This window comes from Topomyia yanbarensis, chromosome 3 (assembly GCF_030247195.1).
Source record: "Topomyia yanbarensis strain Yona2022 chromosome 3, ASM3024719v1, whole genome shotgun sequence".
Classification (NCBI taxonomy): domain Eukaryota; kingdom Metazoa; phylum Arthropoda; class Insecta; order Diptera; family Culicidae; genus Topomyia; species Topomyia yanbarensis.
In genome coordinates, this window is record NC_080672.1 from 387,010,160 (window position 1) to 387,030,274 (window position 20,115).

The window sequence follows — 20,115 nt, forward strand, 5'->3', positions numbered from 1 at the left end:
AGATAAGTTTTTCGTTCGTTTGGTGCATGCAGAGTACCGTTACCAATGTCTTTGATGGCTAGGAATGGACAGGTCCAGGAAAACCTATAACATATGTAATATTTCAAACACTTTTAGAACTTTGTATGGCGCATATTTTTGCTGAAGTAACAATGCTATTATCTCGTTTATTTGAAAAGTTATGAACGATTTTTGTTGAAAAATACACCATCATTAAAAATTAATTATTTTTTTACAGAAATAACGCTCCCGCAGTTTTTTCATCAAAAAATAGAAATGTTCCGATATTTCAAATGAAATTAAAAGATTTAAAATTCATTTGCAATCTTGAAAGAAATATAGCTTTGAAAAAAACCATTTTTTTTGAAAATCCCCTGTAACTATGCAAACAAAAGAGATAGAAGCTTTATTGCTTCGGCAAAAATGTGTATTTACAAAAGTTCAAAAAACCTCTAAAAGTGAGTGTTAGCGAGAAATCAACATATAAAAAGATATTAATAGAAAACCAATTTTCCAAGAGCCACCCTACCTTAAATATTGCAAAAATCATAACACATGACCCATTAGAGATAGCCATAAAGTTTCTTTGGAAAAGTTGCTTCAAATTGATTGATTTACAATTTTATAGAATATTATGTAGCTGAATTTTACATATCTAAAAAGTTGATACTTTTAACACCCTAACCACAAGGACCACCCTAATTCAACTAATAAAAAAATCGGCAAGAAAGTTCTAAGAAAGTTCCCCGAAGATATTATATATAAAAAACTAATGGTTTAGGCGCACGCAAACAGTTTTGTTTTCCTACATACAGCTTTGGGACCATAGTGCATTGTGTGCGATGTGCATCTGGGAAGACTGGTGAAGAGGGTTGAAAAAAGAAAATTATAAATTCATTTATTTATTCTTCATGAAAATGAATCAATGTATTCGAGGCATTGGTAGAGTACTAATGATTGATTTTCATGAAGATTTTTCTAACGGTGTGGGAAAAAACTGCTTTTTTCGTTTTCCAAGAGGGCCGCTTTTCCACGCTTTCTCAGTTGAACCTTAAGCGGAACGAAAACACGAATCGAGTACCCCTATTGTTACGCTATCATTTGATTCATTGCGTAGAACAAAGATGGCCGACGCTGCTCTAAACAACGGTTTCAAACGGGTAAGTGATAATAGAAACGTGGCGAAAATAGGCTCATCATCTTATATTGAATAAGTGTTTGTGTGATATTTGAAAATAAATAAAATATTGCAATTATTTTATAAATACAATTTATTGATTTCATATCATATGTGATATTTTTACAAACATTTTCAATTTCATACAAAAAGGCATTGAAAAAAAATCCGCGCAACCGGAACCATGGATGCGCCCATTTGCTTACATGTCTAAAAGTATATCAATTAAATCACATTCGCTTGGTTCTTACTTTGTGTTTGTTACTGATCATGCTTTTCCTACAAACTATTAACGAAATTGACATCGTAGACGTACAGTTTTTTGTTGTTTCCCAATTGCATCATAATTGTGGCCCTTGTAGCACATACAGCCGAAACCAAATCAGGGGCCCTGTTCTCACAGTCACGTCCCCTAGTGTCAAGAAAGATATTTCCAGGCAAGTCACTAAGTGACGTGACTGTGAGAATTGTTCAACCTTACAAAAGCATCCATTTATCTTCTAATCCTTAACAAATAAGTAAATTCTTTAACTCTCCAAACAATTTGGAATACTAATTAATTTCGTACCAAATTTCTTCTCACTGACTGCCAACAGTCGGAAGAAAGTATTCCGGTGTTCGTTAGTTACTGTCTAATTCTACGCACGACTAATCACGCTTCACTTCCTTCCGTTTGCTTCCAAAATTTGATACAAAAGCAACAACAAAACATTGACCATGGTAGTATTAGCATTACATACTGTATGATTAAAATTACTCATAAATAGCTGTGCTCTTGAAGCATCTAATAATTTAAGAAACGTATTTCCATCGTATTCTAGTGTTTTCCAATTCATCACAACCTTTTTGCTTGATTCCGTTTTCTACTACATACTGATTAGTATATTTTGGGAAGCGTGGTACCCCGCACTGCAGCACTGCGTTTTTGTCCCCATCTGGGGGGACAAGCAGTCTGACAAAATGGGGGCCCACCGAATAGCTCCGCACACTCGTGCTGCCTAGCCTAGTGCCGCCGGAAGAATTGTATATGCAACTACTTTCCATTGCGGTTGCCTGTTTGACTCCTGGTTTCGCAGACTCGCACGCTGCGCGATAGAAAACAAAACTAATATAATGAAAATGAATGACAATGATTTGTAATAAATATATTAGCGTTAAATGAATGTCTGTCGGTGTTGCATTTCCCCGCCTCCTAACGAGAGAGATCGCATGTCCCAAGGCGCACGGTTTTCGAGTGGCTTCTTTTGAAGTGTTTCAGGAAGTACATCAATCACGATTTGTTGAGTCGAGCAAACAATCCATGCTTGGATGATCTCTCGTTCGATAGATTTCCAACTCGTCCAACCTTTGCCACTTGGGACTACCCGGGGAACGAATGTCTCTATAGAATTAAAATTTTGGCAAATTATGCGGTATTTCCTTGCGGATACGTTTTACACTTAACAACTAATAATATTGCGGTTCTCGTCGTCACGGCTTGATTCGACAGCTTTTGGTAAGCCTTTTGCCTTTGTACCGTAGTGTTTTCGTTGTTTTTTTTTGTTGGGTCATGTTTGTCGGAGTGACCGTGAGTCCTGTAGTTTTTTTTTTTTGTTAAAATTAGCACACTTAATTAAAATCACAATCAAAGGGATTTAATGGAAATCGCCACCCTACACGTAGATTAATTTGGCAGCCTGTACTCCGTCCGGTAGGTTTTGAAGAATCCTGTGGCAGACAACGGAGTCGCTGTCTCGGTCGTCGAAGGTAACCCGTGATGATCGTGGGCATCCTCGTTGTGCTTCAGATTAGCATAAATCTGGTGGAAGGTCGGCATCCTTTCCTGACCGATGGTCATCTCCTTGATATCGTCGTCTTTGGGCAGCGTCGAGTGATGAGTTTCATCTACTGGGGTTCCATCGGGACGCAGACGAACCACCATCGGGCCGGACAGGAAGTTTGTGTTCTGCTCAACCGGGGCAAGGTTGTCAAAGTTCATCGAAGCAGCTCCCTGATATCGGTCGAAAACTGAGCTTCCTACCGAGGGCCGATTGTTTTGCGGTGCGGCAAATTGCAGATCCTGAGCCGAGGCAGCATTACTGTACTCGTCGTAGATTCCGTACGAATCACCGTTGCTGTCCTGTTTTCGGTTCTGCTGGCCATTCGGTTCATCAAACAGTGGATTATGATCGTACTGGCCGCGAACGATCAGCGCTGGAGCTTGCGTCGTTGGGTGGTTCTTCTTTTTACCCTTCATGGTGTGGCCGTCCATCATGGCGTCCCAGACTGGAATGAGAGAAGCAAAAAAAAATGGGTATTTATTAGTAAAATCATCAAACTGGACAAGCCAATGAATGTATATATTTTTATTAAGAGCCGATTAATCATGCGCGCTGTTCGGTACCGCGAAGAATGGGTAAAATGGCAGAAGAAAAGTTCGAGGTCACTTCCTCGAACTTTTCTTCGATCGATCGATCGAATGATCGTGCTGCTGACTTCCTGGTTTGTTCGCAGTCCGCTGCAGCGAGATTTACGCGACTTGCAACAGGCAGACGATCGGACGTCATCTTCGATGACGAAGGTTAAGCTATGTTGGCCCCACGGCTAAGCTCTCGATCACCGCATTGGAAGCGGTAGGAAAATGGCGATGAGCTAGACACCTAGTGGAATTTTTTTTAGATCGAGTAGAATGATAAAAACTTCATCATTTAATTTAGAAACGACAGGTTTACATATATTTCTTGAACAGATTTAAAAGAATTTTTTGGACCAATTGGAATTTGCAAGAAATTTAAACGATCACAACACTTTCTTCAACGCGCAAAGCAAGGGTAAATTGTAAACATGACAAGGGTGTTCATAATTATAATCATCATTTTAATTCGCCCGCATTATGATCTCTTGGGACGAAACTGCAGTGGCAGCGATGGTACGTAGGGGGCAGTGGGGTCAGTTTCTTTTGTCCTAGATTGTTTAAGGGAGAAACAAACGAGTTAAAACAGGTCGCTATCGGTTATTGTCTATCTCGAGATAATCTAGCACTTCGTCGAGTTATTGCTATATGGGAAAGACGAGAGTACGATCGAAATAAAAACAAACACGTAAACGTTTTCTCACTCGCACTGATGCAAATTAGATGGGCGCGAAATTCAATGCACAGTCCGGTAGCGCATGGCTGAAAAGTCGCGATGTGGACAAGATTCGCAATATATTCTAAATAGTTCGGAGAAGAAATTGTCTTTTATGCGGAGCATTCATTGTCGTTAATACACCCAAAACAAAAATCTCTTACATTAATCGCAAAAGACACTCACTTTTTTGTATTTCGTTTCCTTGACACGGCTCAATGCGTTAGCTGAACTGAGCCGGGGATATTTTAATATTTACAATGTGTAAATGAAAATAAATAAATCCCATTTATTTATATGCCGGGTCTTGTGGACGCGTTTTGTAACCTCGGGTAAAGATTTTCTTTCTGAATGGAGATCGATTAGCTGTGTCACCTGTGTGGTAGCTTGGGAATCACTTTGTCCGCTTACTCTCAATTTACCGTTATCGTTCATGCTATCCTCGCTGTTGATGTTGGCTAGATCTTTCACGATTAACTGGTTTGGTTCTATTAAACACTTTTTTCTAATGTCTTTTAATTCTACTAACATAGTGGAAACACTGAGAACTAACATACAAGTAAAGTTTTCAATGTGTGTAAGAAATAAAAATTCGGTTTTGAAATGTCACCGGCAAGTAGCAACTTATCACTAGCTGGCGCTACGATCGGCCAACAAACGCTATACGGGCGTTGCGTGCAAACTTGGATACACTGGTGATTCATGTATGCGATGTTGATTTTCAAAGTATTTTCATTTAAATGTTTACACACGTTTTTCAGGACAGTTTGTTCTAGCTTATACGTCTGTTCTCTGTGGTGGAAATAAAACAGAAGGTATCAGAAAGAAGTGTTTAATATAGCATTCCAAGAAGTCGTGCAAAAACAGAGTTTTTTTAATTGGTTTGGTTTATTGGTGGAACCTACGGGTCACGATCATATATTTTGATATGAATTTTATCGTTGGTACTAGCTGTTGATTTGGAGGTAGTAGGTGCATCACAACAGTCGGCAACGCTGTGCATAAATTCGGTTGTTCCGACGTTCATTGATGTCCGAGCAGCAATTACTGTTTGTGATTTAGTTGATGAGAGCTCTGTGCTATGGGTTTATTTGCATTAGATGTTGTTTTGTTAAAGGATTTTGTGCATAGTTTTCCGTAATGTGTCTTCTTCTTACAGAACTGACACATAAGGGTCTGTCCTTCATATGTGCACAGTGTGATTTGAGTTTAGTAACGCCTTCTATTTCGTATTGAAAGTTCAGGTAAGAAGGAATCATTTCGTCACTCGCATTCTCACTACATGAATGGCGTTACAAATACGTCTTGTTGGACTAGAATTGTTTGCCTGTTCCGCTATTTGTACCACGCGTCATGCAAAATACAAGTAAATGGGCCGTTGTAGCAAAAAGGCCCGGTGTGACAAGTGCGCAGAGGATAATTGAGATGACTCTTGCATTGGGAATGCTGAAAAGTGTATCTATTGTGGGGAAAGTTCACATAGTCTATTACCATGCCCGGAGAATCTGAAGCGTTCTCTTAAAAAACGCACTAAGCACTATTTTGCAAAAATACTAAAGCGATTTACGCCACTCACCACGACAATTCGTTATGCTCTCTTGGCTCAGGAAGAGTGCGACTCTGATGATCCCCATGTGGAGATATCTATTATTGCTCCTAGGCCGAAGCACAGCCTCTGGTGATAAAAAATTGAGATGAAACAAGGAATTTGTAGCACTTTCTGGAACCAGGTCACTGATACACAGGAACAAATCTTAATCTGATTCTTATATTACATGTAAGAAAGTTTCTTGCGAGCCGCCGCGACGCTGAATTTTGTTGTAAATTTTAATAGGATATATTGCTTAGTGCTGTATTTTGTTTCTTTATCTGTTTTATTATTATTTGTAATTAAGTAGAGCTAGACTAGTTGTAAGAAACAGTCTGTATGGCACAAACTGTCAAAAACGAAGGAATAAATACACATTGTAAGAATTCTTGCAGGTTAAGCTTACGAATCTGGCATTAATGTGATTCTTACCGGGTACATTTTGGTTGTCTTTTTTCTTCATTTCATTATTATTTTTTTATTTGAGGGAGGATCTTCAAAAAAGACCACTTCCCACTTGGCCGTGGTATTGTCGGATTCCTACTGCAACTCTGTCTCCAGCAAGCCTACCGACGAAGTAACCACCAACAAAACTTCTAGTAGTCTCATGATGAAACTGGTTGTGGGTTTTGTTCCTATAGAAGACTCCCAAAGAATATACTGAGAATCATAAGAAAACCGTGACACTTAACAGCAATACGACGATAAACTGTATTTGAAAAAGAGTCTACTAATGTATCTAATAAATCCTGAAACCCTTTCAAACCAACATTTGTTGAAGGTCTAAATATGAAGAATGGGTAGATAATAAGTGCGGCTTCGAACCTGCGTAACCGTTTTTTTATAGTGAATTGTTTACATTAGAAAAACCCTAGAAAGAAAACTGCGGAGACAAAAAAAAGCATTTTTGGCAACGTATGCCCCGTCTTTGTATGGCAACACGTCCAATGTCCAAGGATAGGAAATGTTCGATTGGATTCGTTTTTTGATTCAAAATGGAGTCTCCGCAGTTCTCTTTCTAGAGTTTTTCTAGTTTATATCCATCCACCAGTTCTCAAAGTTCTCAAAAAGATGCCGTTCCGGTCGAGATCAGAGCTGCCATTTATACAGACCAGGTACAGAATACAGATTTAATACAGATTTTCAATACACAATACAAATTTATACAGGTTTCTGAAAATTTCAATTGACAACGTTAGTGGCGGACACTTCCTGCAGCCGTCTTTGTTAAGAATAGCCATTTCTTCAAAAAAAAATTTCAACTGAACCATAACAGTTTTTTTATTAAAAAATTAAAAACTCTCGAGCCGGAAAATATATAGATTACTGCAAAGTACTCATTTTAAACGCCTTTTTAATGTTTGAATTTATAGTAGACAATACTTAAAACTTTTAAATGCGCATCAATTATCCAAATTCTTTGTCTTCGATGAATACAAATACATACAGATTTTTTATGGCGAGGATACAGATTTTGAACAAAATCATCTGACAGCTCTGCTCAAAATAGAAAAAAAAAAGTTCAGGGGTTGCATTCCGCACCTCCAAATAAAAGGTTTGTTGTATACAAGCTTGTATGAAAAAGTCTTTTTGACTTGATTGCATAATGCTAACCGTTTTGAAGATTTTGTTCACCTACATCTGCCTACATGCAAAATTCATCTTGCATTGGGAAAACTGAATACACACCATTCAACCGTCTTAAAAGGTCCTTCGAAGGTTCCAGAAGCAGATGACATTGAACCACAAGCCAGAAGTTGGGCGAATACCGGGAGCAACTAACAAAAATACCACGAGAGCACTGATTTCTCATTTCAATTGGAATCTGAATTATCCTTCGCGGACTGTGACCAAAAACTTTTTTTCGAAAAATGTTATTCGGACGGCTTAAATAGAAATGATCTGAATTGAAAACGTACAAGTTGCCGAACTTCCCAAATCGGCACGAATACCAGCAAAATGTTGCCAAAACACGCGCTTTGAAACTACACGACTCAGCTAACGAAATACCAGTGCTGGGTCATTGGGAAACATCAAAGTGGACTTTAAGCAGTAGCCAGGACATTAATATTCCACGAGTACGAAAAAGTTCGTGCGTGTTTGACCGTTTCAAATAGAAAAAGCTGTCATAATTCGCTTCGAAGTACTTGAATTGGCAGGCCATATGCGCTTGTGGCAGACGGAGTGAACCATTTGGGGCCAAAGGCACCATAAACGGTGAGGTTGGCAAAACTGAGTGCTTCCAAAAACAAAATTTGCCGTTTTTGAGACAGCACGACCGAAAACCGAAGTTTTGACTCGATTTGGTTTACTGGATTTGTCATGTGTCAAATATAAATTATCTTCTAGATCAATTGTTCAGCTCACATTTTTGTGTGGGTATGAGGTGGGATTATCCTCATATTCAACAAAACCGTATAGAAGTGCTATGTGACTAATTCTGAAAGGAAAAAAATGGTGTTTGAGGAATGATGATTTTTCTATAATGCTTGGGTTGATAGTTCTACATTATCTCATGACTGATTCTCAGTCCGTTACTAAAATCATGATTGAAATTGAAGGGAAAAATTAAAACCAACTCAAATACGCAATATTTCATTAGTTTATTAGATTTTCATGCCACACAGAAAACTTGAACAACTTGACCGCACTTTCTGAAAGACGGAATATTGCATGACAAATAAACTAAACGTAAAACGATAAACAAGTCCGCTCGAAAGGTCACAGCTTAAAAGTAGAGAATCCGTGGATACGTCGCCGTGTAGAAAAGTGGTTATTCCATCCGCAATCAAACAAATGTGTCACTTTGCAAACCGAACTCACTGTAGCTTAGAAACGAACGCGCCGCCATTGAATGAAGCCATCATCATCATCACCTATTCAATGCCCAACCGCGTCATAGGTCAATGCAAGGAAAAACAACACACTTGCCAATCAATCACCGGTCTCGAATAGAACTCGCATACCTTCCAATACTCGCAACCATCTAATCCTCATCATTTCACAGACACTACCTTCTCGAAACTTCCTCAATCGAACTGACATTGAGCCCCGGGCAGACAAAAGTAGCCGCTTTTGTTTTTTTTTCCTATCTCTACTTTAGCTTTCGACAACGCGCCACTTTTGAAGCCGCCACAACACGCCAGGAAGTATTGATTGGTATGCTCTACTCAAGCAGTGTTTAAGCTCGAGCCCCACAAAACGGGTACCGGTCAGAACAGCACAGAGAAAAAAAAACACCGAAGCTAGCCTCAAATTAAGTCATATTTACATCTCAAGACTCACTTATATCATGGGCACCTCGCTGGTACGGGTCCATCGAGTCCAAGTGGGACTCGTTCATATCCTGCAGCTTGTTGATGCCGTACATCAGCAGGTTCCGTTTGCACATATTCGTCGGCATGTCCTGCGAGTTTTTGCAATGGCCCGACACCTGTTTGGCAAACATCGAGTACAGGTGTGACATCTGAAAGTGAAAAAGAGCAAACAATCCGAGCGTCAGTTGTTTTGTTGTACCATACAACAATAAGCATACTAGGCTACATACTAGGTAAGGTGCGGGGAGGGGCGGAGAAACGCGAAAGTGAGTGTGACGATCAGTCGACGCGTGCCTACGCGTGACTTGAATGCTACGGGCGACGAACCACGTTCGCGAAAACAAAGACGTCTGGGCTGTGGACGGCTGGCTGTCCTGCTGTAAACACACAAATGTCAAGCTTCAACCCTGGCCCCGTTGAGGGGGCTCTGTCGCTGTCGAGACCCATAGTCTAGGCGAATGAAAGGGAAAATAGTCGAAAAATTTGAAATGCTAATTTGCTATTTGAAACGGGTACGATGGTGAAGAACAACTGATTGACTTCAAACTGTACTGATCTCTTGAATTTGTAAGAAAATGTAAACTAAATGTTTTTAACATCCCGGAAGTCGTGCAATGCACTTAGTGCACAACATTGGAAAATTCAGGCGAAATCGTCCTACAGCCGCATGCGGTCGCCTAATTGTAGATAATAGCCATCACCGAAGGGTTAACGACTTGGTCGGTCTTTAGATACTAGTGTGTCCAAGAGTAAAACTAATGCTATTATTTTTAATAAGTTGACAAAAACTTTAAAAACTATAGTTCACAGTACACAGTTGCACTCTCCATTTACAGTTTTCAGTAAAGTTTTGTGCGAAGATGGATCATGGTTTTAACCGAAAGCAACATATCAAGAAGACTGGTAACTCTGCCCTGAATCTGGAGCAGTAACTACAACACTTTTTCCGGGTAAAGGTGATACTTTCTATAGTGATACACATACACATTTTTACTTTTACATTAAACTCCCTTCCGTCATACAAAAAAGGCGCTGTAACCTCTGTCGCTACTCATTTGTGTAGTCGAAAGAAAGAGATGCCAATCTTCTTTATGTGCAGTCTTCGTTGTAACCCTAACTAAGGTCAATAATTGCGATAATATTCCTATTTTAGTTGTTTGACATTACAAGGATCGCCAAGACAACCAATAGTAGCTGTTTTATCTTTCTTGAATAAATTATTACTGGTATATATTCTGCTATAATAAAACGAAACAGTAGTAAAATAGCAATTATCTCCTTAGTATTCAAATATAGGTTATAAACATCACCATTTATAAACAGTCGTAACTCTTTGTTTATGTTTGTTTTTCTCTCAGCTAGCAATCAATAATGCTAGTTATTAGAACTATTCCATTTTAGTACTACGACGAAGGTGTCATAAAACTTTTGTTACTTTTCTTGTGACTTAGCTATGATGTAATATTCTTCGGAATCAAAATCAAAAGAACTAAATGAATCTGGTTCTGCCCACCTGTTCTAGAACTGCATTGGTAGCTCTGAGACAGAAGCGAGTGATTTATATTTTTTATTCTGTGTTATTCGGACATTGGGTCATACGCGGCTTTTTATTCTTTCCTAAAACAGGCTGACGTTTACGATACGTAAATTTTGTGGGAAATGCACAAAATGGAAAGGTATCTACATTTTTCTATTTGTACTTTCGCTGTCATTTTTTTTTCGAACGAACCAGAAGTTGAGGAAAAGAAAAAAATCATGTGGCGCATTTACCACGTGCTTACAACTTTCGTTTCAACTGTTTTTTGTTTATATTACATTCCGCAAACATGGCCACACCATAATGAATTTTGAAATCAAGAAACCAACACACTAGCAAATGTTACTAAATGTTCCCACCTATTCGATTCTACTTCTGGAGTGTTCTGAACCTCCGTTTCTAAGTTGATTCACCAGCCATACATTTAATATTTTTAATAATAATTTTCGAAAAGTGCGACAGCGCATATATTTTTTTCTGCATTTAACTGACGTGTCAACCTAGTGGACACATTGAACAAGTTGAAGTTTGTTTATGTCTCTGTTTACTGATGCGGTGGTATGCATTCCATATCCGCTGTAATTTTCCCTTTCAACCGAATCGCATGAGTAATTTTTCGCTTCCTCGGCAGTATCAGTTTGTGGCCAGAAAACAATGAGCGAGTAATTGATTTACTTTAGCGTGTATGTCTGCGCCCATCTGTAAAGGTGCAATGAACTGCACTCCGGATGGAAAGTATAGTTGAGAGTGAATTTGTAATTACTCTTAGCAATTCAAACTGGCTTGTATAAATCCTGTTGATACAGTCGTGATTTTATGGTTGAACCACCTCTTCGTTTCAACTAACGAATCTGGTTCGCTAATTGGAACGACTAACAGAAGTAATAAACTGCCCAAAATATTGTCAGTGAGTGTCAAAGTGAATTTGACATGAGATTTAGTCAACTGAGCTCACGATACTTTATAAAATTCATCTTGTCTTAACTTTTATTAAAGATTCTTATATATAGCTTCGTTAATCTAAAATCAATATTAACTCTTCAAAAGGGCTAAAGAGATTTTTGTAAACAAACTTATTTCGCTTACTATTCCGCTGCCGAGTTGATTTTCATGAGAAATACACATGAATCAACATCTTTACCCTTGGTAGAACATATTTAAATTTTTTTCTAGGTTAAAATTATAAAGAGAAATCAGCAAAACAAAAGTTAGTTTACAAATCTTATTAGCCCTATTCATAAATTGATATGGAAATAATAGAAATAAATAACGGTTATTTACCACTAAACTCCCCTAATAAACGCTGCGTGTTGTACTTGTATTTGTTTTGAAATGCAAAGGAGTCGCTGAAAAATGATTTCTCGAGTACTTTTTCAAATTGGCATATCTAACAATGAGAGACTCTTTTTGTTTACTTTCTCTTCTTTATTACGATGCCACTATAAAGCTTCTTACTCATTTTACATATAAAAACTCATAGTAATTAGGTAATCCATGAGACGCTTCTGATCAGCTGATTATTTCTTGTTTGACATTACTCCGAGGAGTGCAACGTCCGACAATATCGTTGATTCGATCCAACATGAAACGAATCGGACTAACGAAAGGTGTTTGTCGGACGAGTTTTTCTATTCGCAGGAGTAGACTTGTTGACAGAACCCACCGCTGGATTGTCAAACAAATGTCTAATTGATTGCCTAATACACTTGCGGATGTAAATACCGCAAAACTGGCAACTAGAAAAACAAGTATGTTAAACTAGCATCACCCAAAAATGTGCAAGCTCCAGGAGCGGACTCAGAAAAAAATTCGGAGGGGGTCCAAAATTTCGATTTTAAAATGTTCATTGTAAAATTCGTAATATGTAATATCCTCATTCAATTAAAATCGGTTCTGGTTATCAAATCTGGTTTGGAATGATTTTGAACTTAGAATGAAAAAATAAATAGAAATTATTTCAAAATTTCTCAAGAAGTTAAAAATTTTCGGGGGGGGCCCTCCCCCTGGATTCGCCACTGGCAAGCTCGAACGTGCTCGACTGTATTCGATCATTTGTTTTTGTCAAAATAATTGTTCAAGTCAATATACGAATCAAAAGAGAAGTTATACGTTTGATACTGAGCAACAAGAAATTAAGAAAAGCAAAACAAAATATCCAATTGCTTAAAAAACACAAAGAGCATAATTGCTTAAAAAACACCAAGAGCATAAGTAAAATGCTTTTTATGCAGTTATGTAGAACACAATAAATATCTTTCTACATAACATTGTAAAATATTAATACGAATATGAAAAGTGAAGACTTCTGTGAAAAACAAAACACATTTTTTTAAATAAAATTGCAATACTTGTTCATGCTCATTTGGCTCCGAATTGTAATAGTTTCTTTGGCTCGATAAAAGTTCCTTCGCTGGTCTATTACTATGAGTGCCAACAATTTTACAGTACAGATCAAAAGACGGTGATTTCGTCTTGCATATTATGCAAAGAGTTAAGGGGTAAATATAAAAGCGGCCGAGTTATTGACAGAAGAGAAAGTAAACAATGAGAGACTCTCATTGTTAGATACGTCTATTTGAAAAAGTACTCGAGAATTTATGGTTCGTTTAATAGAAGCAAAGTCAACATATCAACAAGACTGGCAATTTGGCTAAAAATCAGTCCGAATTTTTTTTATCAAAGTGAATTTCGACAGTTAGTTTATACGCCCTAATCATATGTTTGTTGAGAAAGTTTCAAGAAAAAGTAAATTCGATGTTTTAAAACATAGAGACACGCAGAGAGAATAACAACATGGTTTACGACGCTAATGTATCTGTTAGTTTTGGCATCCAAAATTTTTTGTAAACTTCGAATGACTTTTAAAATGAATGAATGAATCTGCCAAATGACAGTTTCCTTGAATTTTGAGTAGATTGAATATTTTTGTTGATTAACTAAATTTTATGTGAAAATGCCATTGAAATGCAATCGATTAAAATGGTCAGTTTCTCCTGATTTCCTAAAACTGCCAGATAAGTGGGTTAAATTTTCTCGACTTGCTTCCAAATAAAGTGTGACGGAAAACTTTCCATTATGTTAAGACGTCGCATTTATCAACCATGCAAAACCGGGGCTAAAAAACTCGGCATTTAAAAATTGCTAAGAATATAGTACATGCATTTCAATAGATTTCACTCACTTTTTATTTGGATCGCAAATGTTAGAAGTATGTATGTATGTCTGTATGTGAGTGCAGTTTTGCTCTTCGTCTAGTCTCTAAACATTATAAAATGTATTTGTTTTAATTTAAATCCCAACACTCCTTACTTCCTAGAACCACCATATTTGATAGGGGAACGCTGTTGAACCGTTTGATGTTGGACACCGCTCGTCTGTGTTAATTGCCCCCTCCCACACTATTTTTACAGCAAACGACAGTTACGGAGGCAGCCTATAACAATAAGTTTAAATAGCCTACCGCTCACCAGCATCTATGTATTATCGTTACAGTTGAAACCTGGAAAATCCAACCAGCAACAATCGTTTTTTCTCTTGTTTTGTGCTAATCCATGACGTCGGAAGTAGTGCGCTTTATAACGCATAATTATACGAATAAAGCGCACTACTTCCGACGTGATTCGATTGTTTCGCAACCAGAAAATTTTAACCAAAGACGAAAAAATAAATTTAAATAGAAAGACACGCGGAGAGAGGAGCAGTAAATTTGGCTGCACGGTTTTCTAAGTTATTTTGTCTGCTAGTTTTGGCAACCAGGAATTATGTGTGAACAGCGAGCGACTTGAAATTTTAATAAATACTTGACGAATTCCTTTTTTTAAATACATCGCAAAATACGCCATTTGCGTTTCTGGGCATGTGTACATGCTTTTTGTAGCACTAAAGAACATATATTATAAATAATGCAGTTGATGAGTAACAAGCAACATTGCCGCACAGTTGGCTACTTTACTGATGGCATTGATATTTATGACGAATGTTATGCAAGCATAATTACATGCTTTGCTTTTTATTTCAATCTCGTTACTTTCCTAATCCGCCATATTTGTTTACATTGCTCGTATTGAACCGTTGTTTTGGGTTCGATTGGAACTTTTGGCTTCAATATTCGCGCATCTCTATATAAGTCACATCTCTGATTTTAACCAGCCTAGTCGCCTTTCCGTTAACTGGGTGAGAACAAATGCGATTTGCGGATGCAATGAAAGGGCGAGCTGAAATTGACTTATTATTTTTTGCGCTTCGCAAACCTGACGATAAGCAATCCGTGTATTCTCGCTTGTTCTTTGTTTGTTTAGTGTACGTTATTTGGGCAGCAAAGTAAGGAAAAAATGGGAATGTGGAAATATACTTTTAGTGATTCACCACTGATTCTTCCACGAGTTTGTAGTTTATTTGGGTACATACTGAATCCAAAAAAAATTATTATTATTGCAAGATAGTTTTGGATGATTAAATGACGCGGTATGGGCGTTTTAGGGATGGGTAGAGCGGCAAAAAATGACGGTTGCGGATCGCCAAAATGTTGCATTTGAAATAACTCCCTCTTTACCCACAATATTACCAGCAAGTTGTAGGCAATAAACGCATTCGAGTTGGCATATAGTCCCCCGATAGTATTTCGCAATTACCCGGTCAAACCCTGTTAAACTCATTCCGGAACCGGTTCGGATTTCTGAATGGAGTCATTATGGATTCCAAATCAAATGCAACAACCGATTCCGACTCAGACTCGGTTGTTGCATTTGATTTGGAATCCATACTGACTTCATTCAGGATTCCGAATCAAATTCCGAATGGTTTGACCGGAAACCATTAAATTAAACCCGTAAAGCAAACTGAATCAAAGTGGTACCGGTGCTTTTCTCTTTCTGGAGGACCTGCCGAAATAACCTTGCTCTCATTCACAGCTAATCACCAACGAGATCGAAGCTAAGATAGGGGTTCTACCACTGGCAGCTCACCGGGCTGTCCCCTGGACAATTCACAGAGTTTGAGTGGATCCGGAAATTATTCGACCTCTCCCCAGGAAGGTTCCAATAAAAGAGCAAAATACCCTTTTACACCTAACTGCAGAAAGAGAACACAGCTGACACAACCGTAATTTTACAGCCGATTGACAGTAGCTGAAAGCATCTGCCAAATTACAACAGCAGGCAGCATCGAAGTATGCCGCGAAGAAAATTGTCAGAGAACGCTAGAGTTAAAGCTTATTTACTCTTGAATACGCTTATAAATTTTTTCCGCCCTGTCACAAAGGGTAGGGTGACAAAATAAAAAACTGTAATAGTTCACACAGCTTAATTGACTGTAATTAAAACAATTATATTCTCAGCAGAACACTTTATTTGAAATTTCGATCAATTTGATCATAAAATTTAAAACTACTATTCGCTGCCGTTCTTATACGTTCTAATACGAATAGAATATTCAGCATAGACACTCAGGCTCAATGAACTGGGGGAAATAGTTTTGTGAGGTAAAGCTGAAAAGAAAACATGCCATAAATTTTAAATAAAATTGTGGAGAGTAAGGTTCAGTTTTAGAATTTTCTGTTTCAATTTGCATAACTGTTATAAATTACGAATCTAGAACTAAACCTCTACTGAGCATGCCCTTACCATAGATTGGTGTATGATGAAAACCTGAAACAGGGATGTTTCTTCATATATTTAGATGATTTTACCCATAGAAACTTAAACCGACTTTATAAACAGGGAAAGACTCTCAGAACGAGCAACAAGTTACTCTGTGATACACAGAGTTCTAAAAAAATCCAAAACCCGAAAGGACCGCATCACATAAACCGTATGTATAAATTACCTGACGCTGGAATTAATACCTGTTGCTACTATTTATAGATTCGTGTAATTTTGATGGACAATTATGTTTTTTCCACAATCTCTTAAATAATTTAGGAATGAATCATACAAAGTAAAAGTTGCCTCAGAGGAACCGTTTTATAAACATCAAGATTTGCTTTATTTCTGCTGAAAGGCTTCCGATCTCTATGAAAAACTGTGCAATCTACCAAATGCCGATCACTCATTCGTTAAGCTCGTTTAATTTACTAACTAATGGCCCAATCCCGTTTTTGTTCGTGCAACCACGCTCAAACACCACATGAGTTCAAACGTCAAACAATACCGCCATGCCGTCAATCCTAACAAATGAAAAATACCCCCTCCTCAAAGACAAGAAAAAAAAAATTGCCTACTCGCCAAAAAAGCCAAAAGGTTCAATCACTCTACGATCAGATCCTGCTTCGTCGAATACATTAGAGTACCCCCATTAGTGAAACTTGTTTTTTTTTCGCACACCTTAACCGCTACATTTCACACCACACTACCTCACCTTCCGAACCCGGAAGATTCACTTCAGGGTCATCCCTAATACTTAAACTCTCCTTCAACGGTTCAACCGCCGGTGCGGTGGCGCAGCGGAGAAGATGGCACACGGACCCGAATAATCCAAAGCTACCACCAGCCACCCGAAAGCCCTCTTGCCATGGCACGCGGATCTGACCATCATCGGATTAGCTTACTTCAATAAAATAGTTAATTTTATTCAGCGCCAGCATGTCGTCCCGGAACGAAGAAAAGAATGTACGCGAGGAATTCGCGAAAGAGTGTTCTTTCCTCTACGCTTTCATCAATACACCATTAATGCGAATCCAGTTCACGGCGAGGGGATAAGTTGTGCGTCTTAACCTCTTTTTATGGCAACGTCATAATAAAGGCGGATCTTCGGGACGTTGGCTGGGTCTGCTGATCGCAAACACAAGCGAATGATAAGTGGGGAAGACGCCTGTCAAGGTCACCCAAGGTTATCGAAGTTTATGAATCTCTCTCTCCGTTTTGTTGTGTTTTCCAGCGATGCATAAACATGAGTTTCGCCGCTGAAGTTCACCATAAATTATAGATCCAACCGTTCAGATCGATCGCTTTATGTAAATGCACGAACTGTGGCAATCTTCCGAGATACCAGAGTAGTTCTGCTGCCTTACCCCTGTTCCGTACAGCAAGCGGAACTCTCCCCGATCGACCTTTTTTATTGGTCGATCATTCTGAATAGTTCGCGATCGGTTTAGCTAACCGAGATGGGCGAAGTTGTTGATTTGAATCTCTACCGGTTTTTTTACTCTCTGTCTCTCTATGCGGGCTGTAGACAACCGGCTGTCGTGTACTTCCTCATGTGGAATCCCAAGGCACTAGGCTGTTTTGCTATTGGTAGAACATTGATCGTGACGGCGATGCTTGGCGACAGCAAAAACTAAAATAGAATTGAATGCCCATTGAATCAACAAATGGCACTAATTAGCAGGAGGGATTTTTTGCTCCCACTCTGCCATTACGTCATTCAACTGTGGTATCAACTTGAAATTCCACGTTCTGCCTGCCTGTAGATGTAATCAGCGAAGCTGACTTCTTCCCTGACGACGTTCGATGTGACGAGGGCCGTGACTCTTAGAACTTCCTCCGTTTGTTGTTGTTGGATTTGTACAAAAGGGTCCGATTGACGGATGGAATAAAACGAATCACTTAATAAACCCACACGGTGTTCTTCCTTTCCTGTTTGTTCGAGATCCGAAAGGTCTACGCGTTGGTTCAAACGGGTTTTGATTGAATCCAAGATCAAGTCTCAGCAACAGGGGTGAATCATTGGCGTGATGACATAGAGCAGCGCATATTGCATGGAGTCTTATAAAGTTTTTGAGGTCAGACAGGGTCATTGGCGGCAGTTTGTTTACGTTTCCTCGCTACATGATGATCGAATCTTGTAGATGATGATCACTCGTATCTTTTAAAATCAATCGGGGATTCATCCCATGGAAAAAAATACTTCTTTACTTGTCGAAGTGAATCATGATAATTATTGAGCTAAAATGTTAACCTAGGTCGTAATTAATCTACAACGATGCAGCCGCAGTAACACTATCACCACAGTGAACCTCTCCAAACAATGCTACAACATAAAACCGTTCCACTGATAGATCGCCACCGCTAGCGTGAAGTTTTTTTCTACAAGACACAATTTGCACACGAAAAAGATTTACATGTAAAGATAACACTCATTTCAAGCAGCCGACTAACTAACGTCAGTGCTCACCGTATCTCCTAGACAATTGGCAATGCAGCCGTATTACGTCCGCGAGGCCCATTTTCTCGGAATCCCACATTAACGCTGGGAGCCGGTCTCGATCTGTCTCACACAAAGTGGACGTAAAAGTTTCAACCTACCTTTTCACCCCGACTCAGATATTCCCACATGGGAATCGCGGAACCGGAACAAAACGACAACAGGGTCGCCACCACAAGCACCACACCGAGGGCAGCACGTTTACTAAACGCCATTTTTCAGCTCGAACCTCACTTCTGGTTCTGAATGTGCAGTGTCCACTTGTTTGTTTCAACACAAATTTTAAAAAAAACTCCCACTGCAATCTATTTACCACTGCTGCCACAACTGTTTTCCCACCAACAATTTTTCTTTGTATGTTTGTGTCTTCCAGTGGGCTAATCTTTTTCCAATCACTTTCTTCACCTTTCTCACGGCGAATGAAACAATCTTTTTTTTCCTAGTCCCCCCCGATCAAATTTTTCTACCACTCAAAACAAAACTTCACTTGTTTTTATGTATATCTCAATTTGCAAAGATCACTCTCTCTTGAACCTTCGCACCGAAATCGCACTTAGAAATGCTGTTACTATTGCTTCCAACGTTAACACGCTCAGATATCGTTCACGAATAAACAGTGCCGCCCGATTGGGTTCCACTTTATATACGACCGGTGGCTTCGTAAACCATGACGTCATATGCCGACTGGCAGACGCCGCATCAGCATCGGTCGTCGTCGGTTTCGCCGTCGCCGACGTCGCCACTATCGCACTCAATCGCACCTCTTTCTTCGGACGGTCTATGCGTCGCCGGCGCCGGTCGGAGAACCGCTGCTGGCCTTTTATTATTGGTATTATTGTTGCTGTTGTGGTTGGTAGTTTATTTACGCGAAATTCTTTCGCTTGCGGCGATCGCGATCTATCGCGGACTTGATTTTAGTTGTTGTTGTTTCTTTTTCTTTCTTCGTGGGTTCGAAAACAACAACATTAGTTTGGCGTTGGGGGCACGGAGCTTATGTTTTCGATTCTGTTGGCGCTTCTGTGCATCGCGGAAAAAGTGTGCTCGTCATGTTCAATTAGGCGTCAACGACGCGCCATTTTTTTACCAGAAGGATCCCAATGCGCATAAGCATGATAAGTGGGTGTACGGTAATAGGATTGATCTAAATTACAATTCAAAGCAAGGACGGGTTGTCTATCGATTTCGATTCGGCTTGGATTGTTTATTGACATATATTTGTACGCAGAATTAGCATACCGGAGACAATTGTA

The 20,115-nt window shown here is 39.0% G+C and overlaps 1 protein-coding gene across 1 annotated transcript; it reads right to left on the reverse strand.

Annotated features, from left to right (window-relative positions):
• Positions 1-1,253: 1,253 nt before the first annotated feature.
• LOC131689835 (rhythmically expressed gene 5 protein) lies at positions 1,254-19,466 on the reverse strand. Its single transcript, XM_058975156.1, has 3 exons — positions 18,967-19,466; positions 9,158-9,338; positions 1,254-3,442 (listed from the first exon to the last, which is right to left on the reverse strand). Exons 1-3 carry the CDS (start codon positions 19,078-19,080, stop codon positions 2,841-2,843), a joined length of 897 nt encoding a protein of 298 aa, XP_058831139.1. The 5' UTR covers positions 19,081-19,466; the 3' UTR covers positions 1,254-2,840.
• Between the last annotated feature and the right edge of the window lie 649 nt (positions 19,467-20,115).

What these genes read in the sequence shown, in the direction of transcription:
- LOC131689835 (XM_058975156.1), bottom strand. Translation starts at nt 19,080, where the DNA reads ATGGCGTTTAGTAAACGTGCTGCCCTCGGTGTGGTGCTTGTGGTGGCG. An exon ending in ATCTGAGTCGGGGTGAAAAG is followed by an intron (nt 9,339 to 18,966) that starts GTAGGTTGAAAC and finishes TTTCACTTTCAG; the next exon opens with ATGTCACACCTGTACTCGAT. An exon ending in GCGAGGTGCCCATGATATAA is followed by an intron (nt 3,443 to 9,157) that starts GTGAGTCTTGAG and finishes CTCTCATTCCAG; the next exon opens with TCTGGGACGCCATGATGGAC.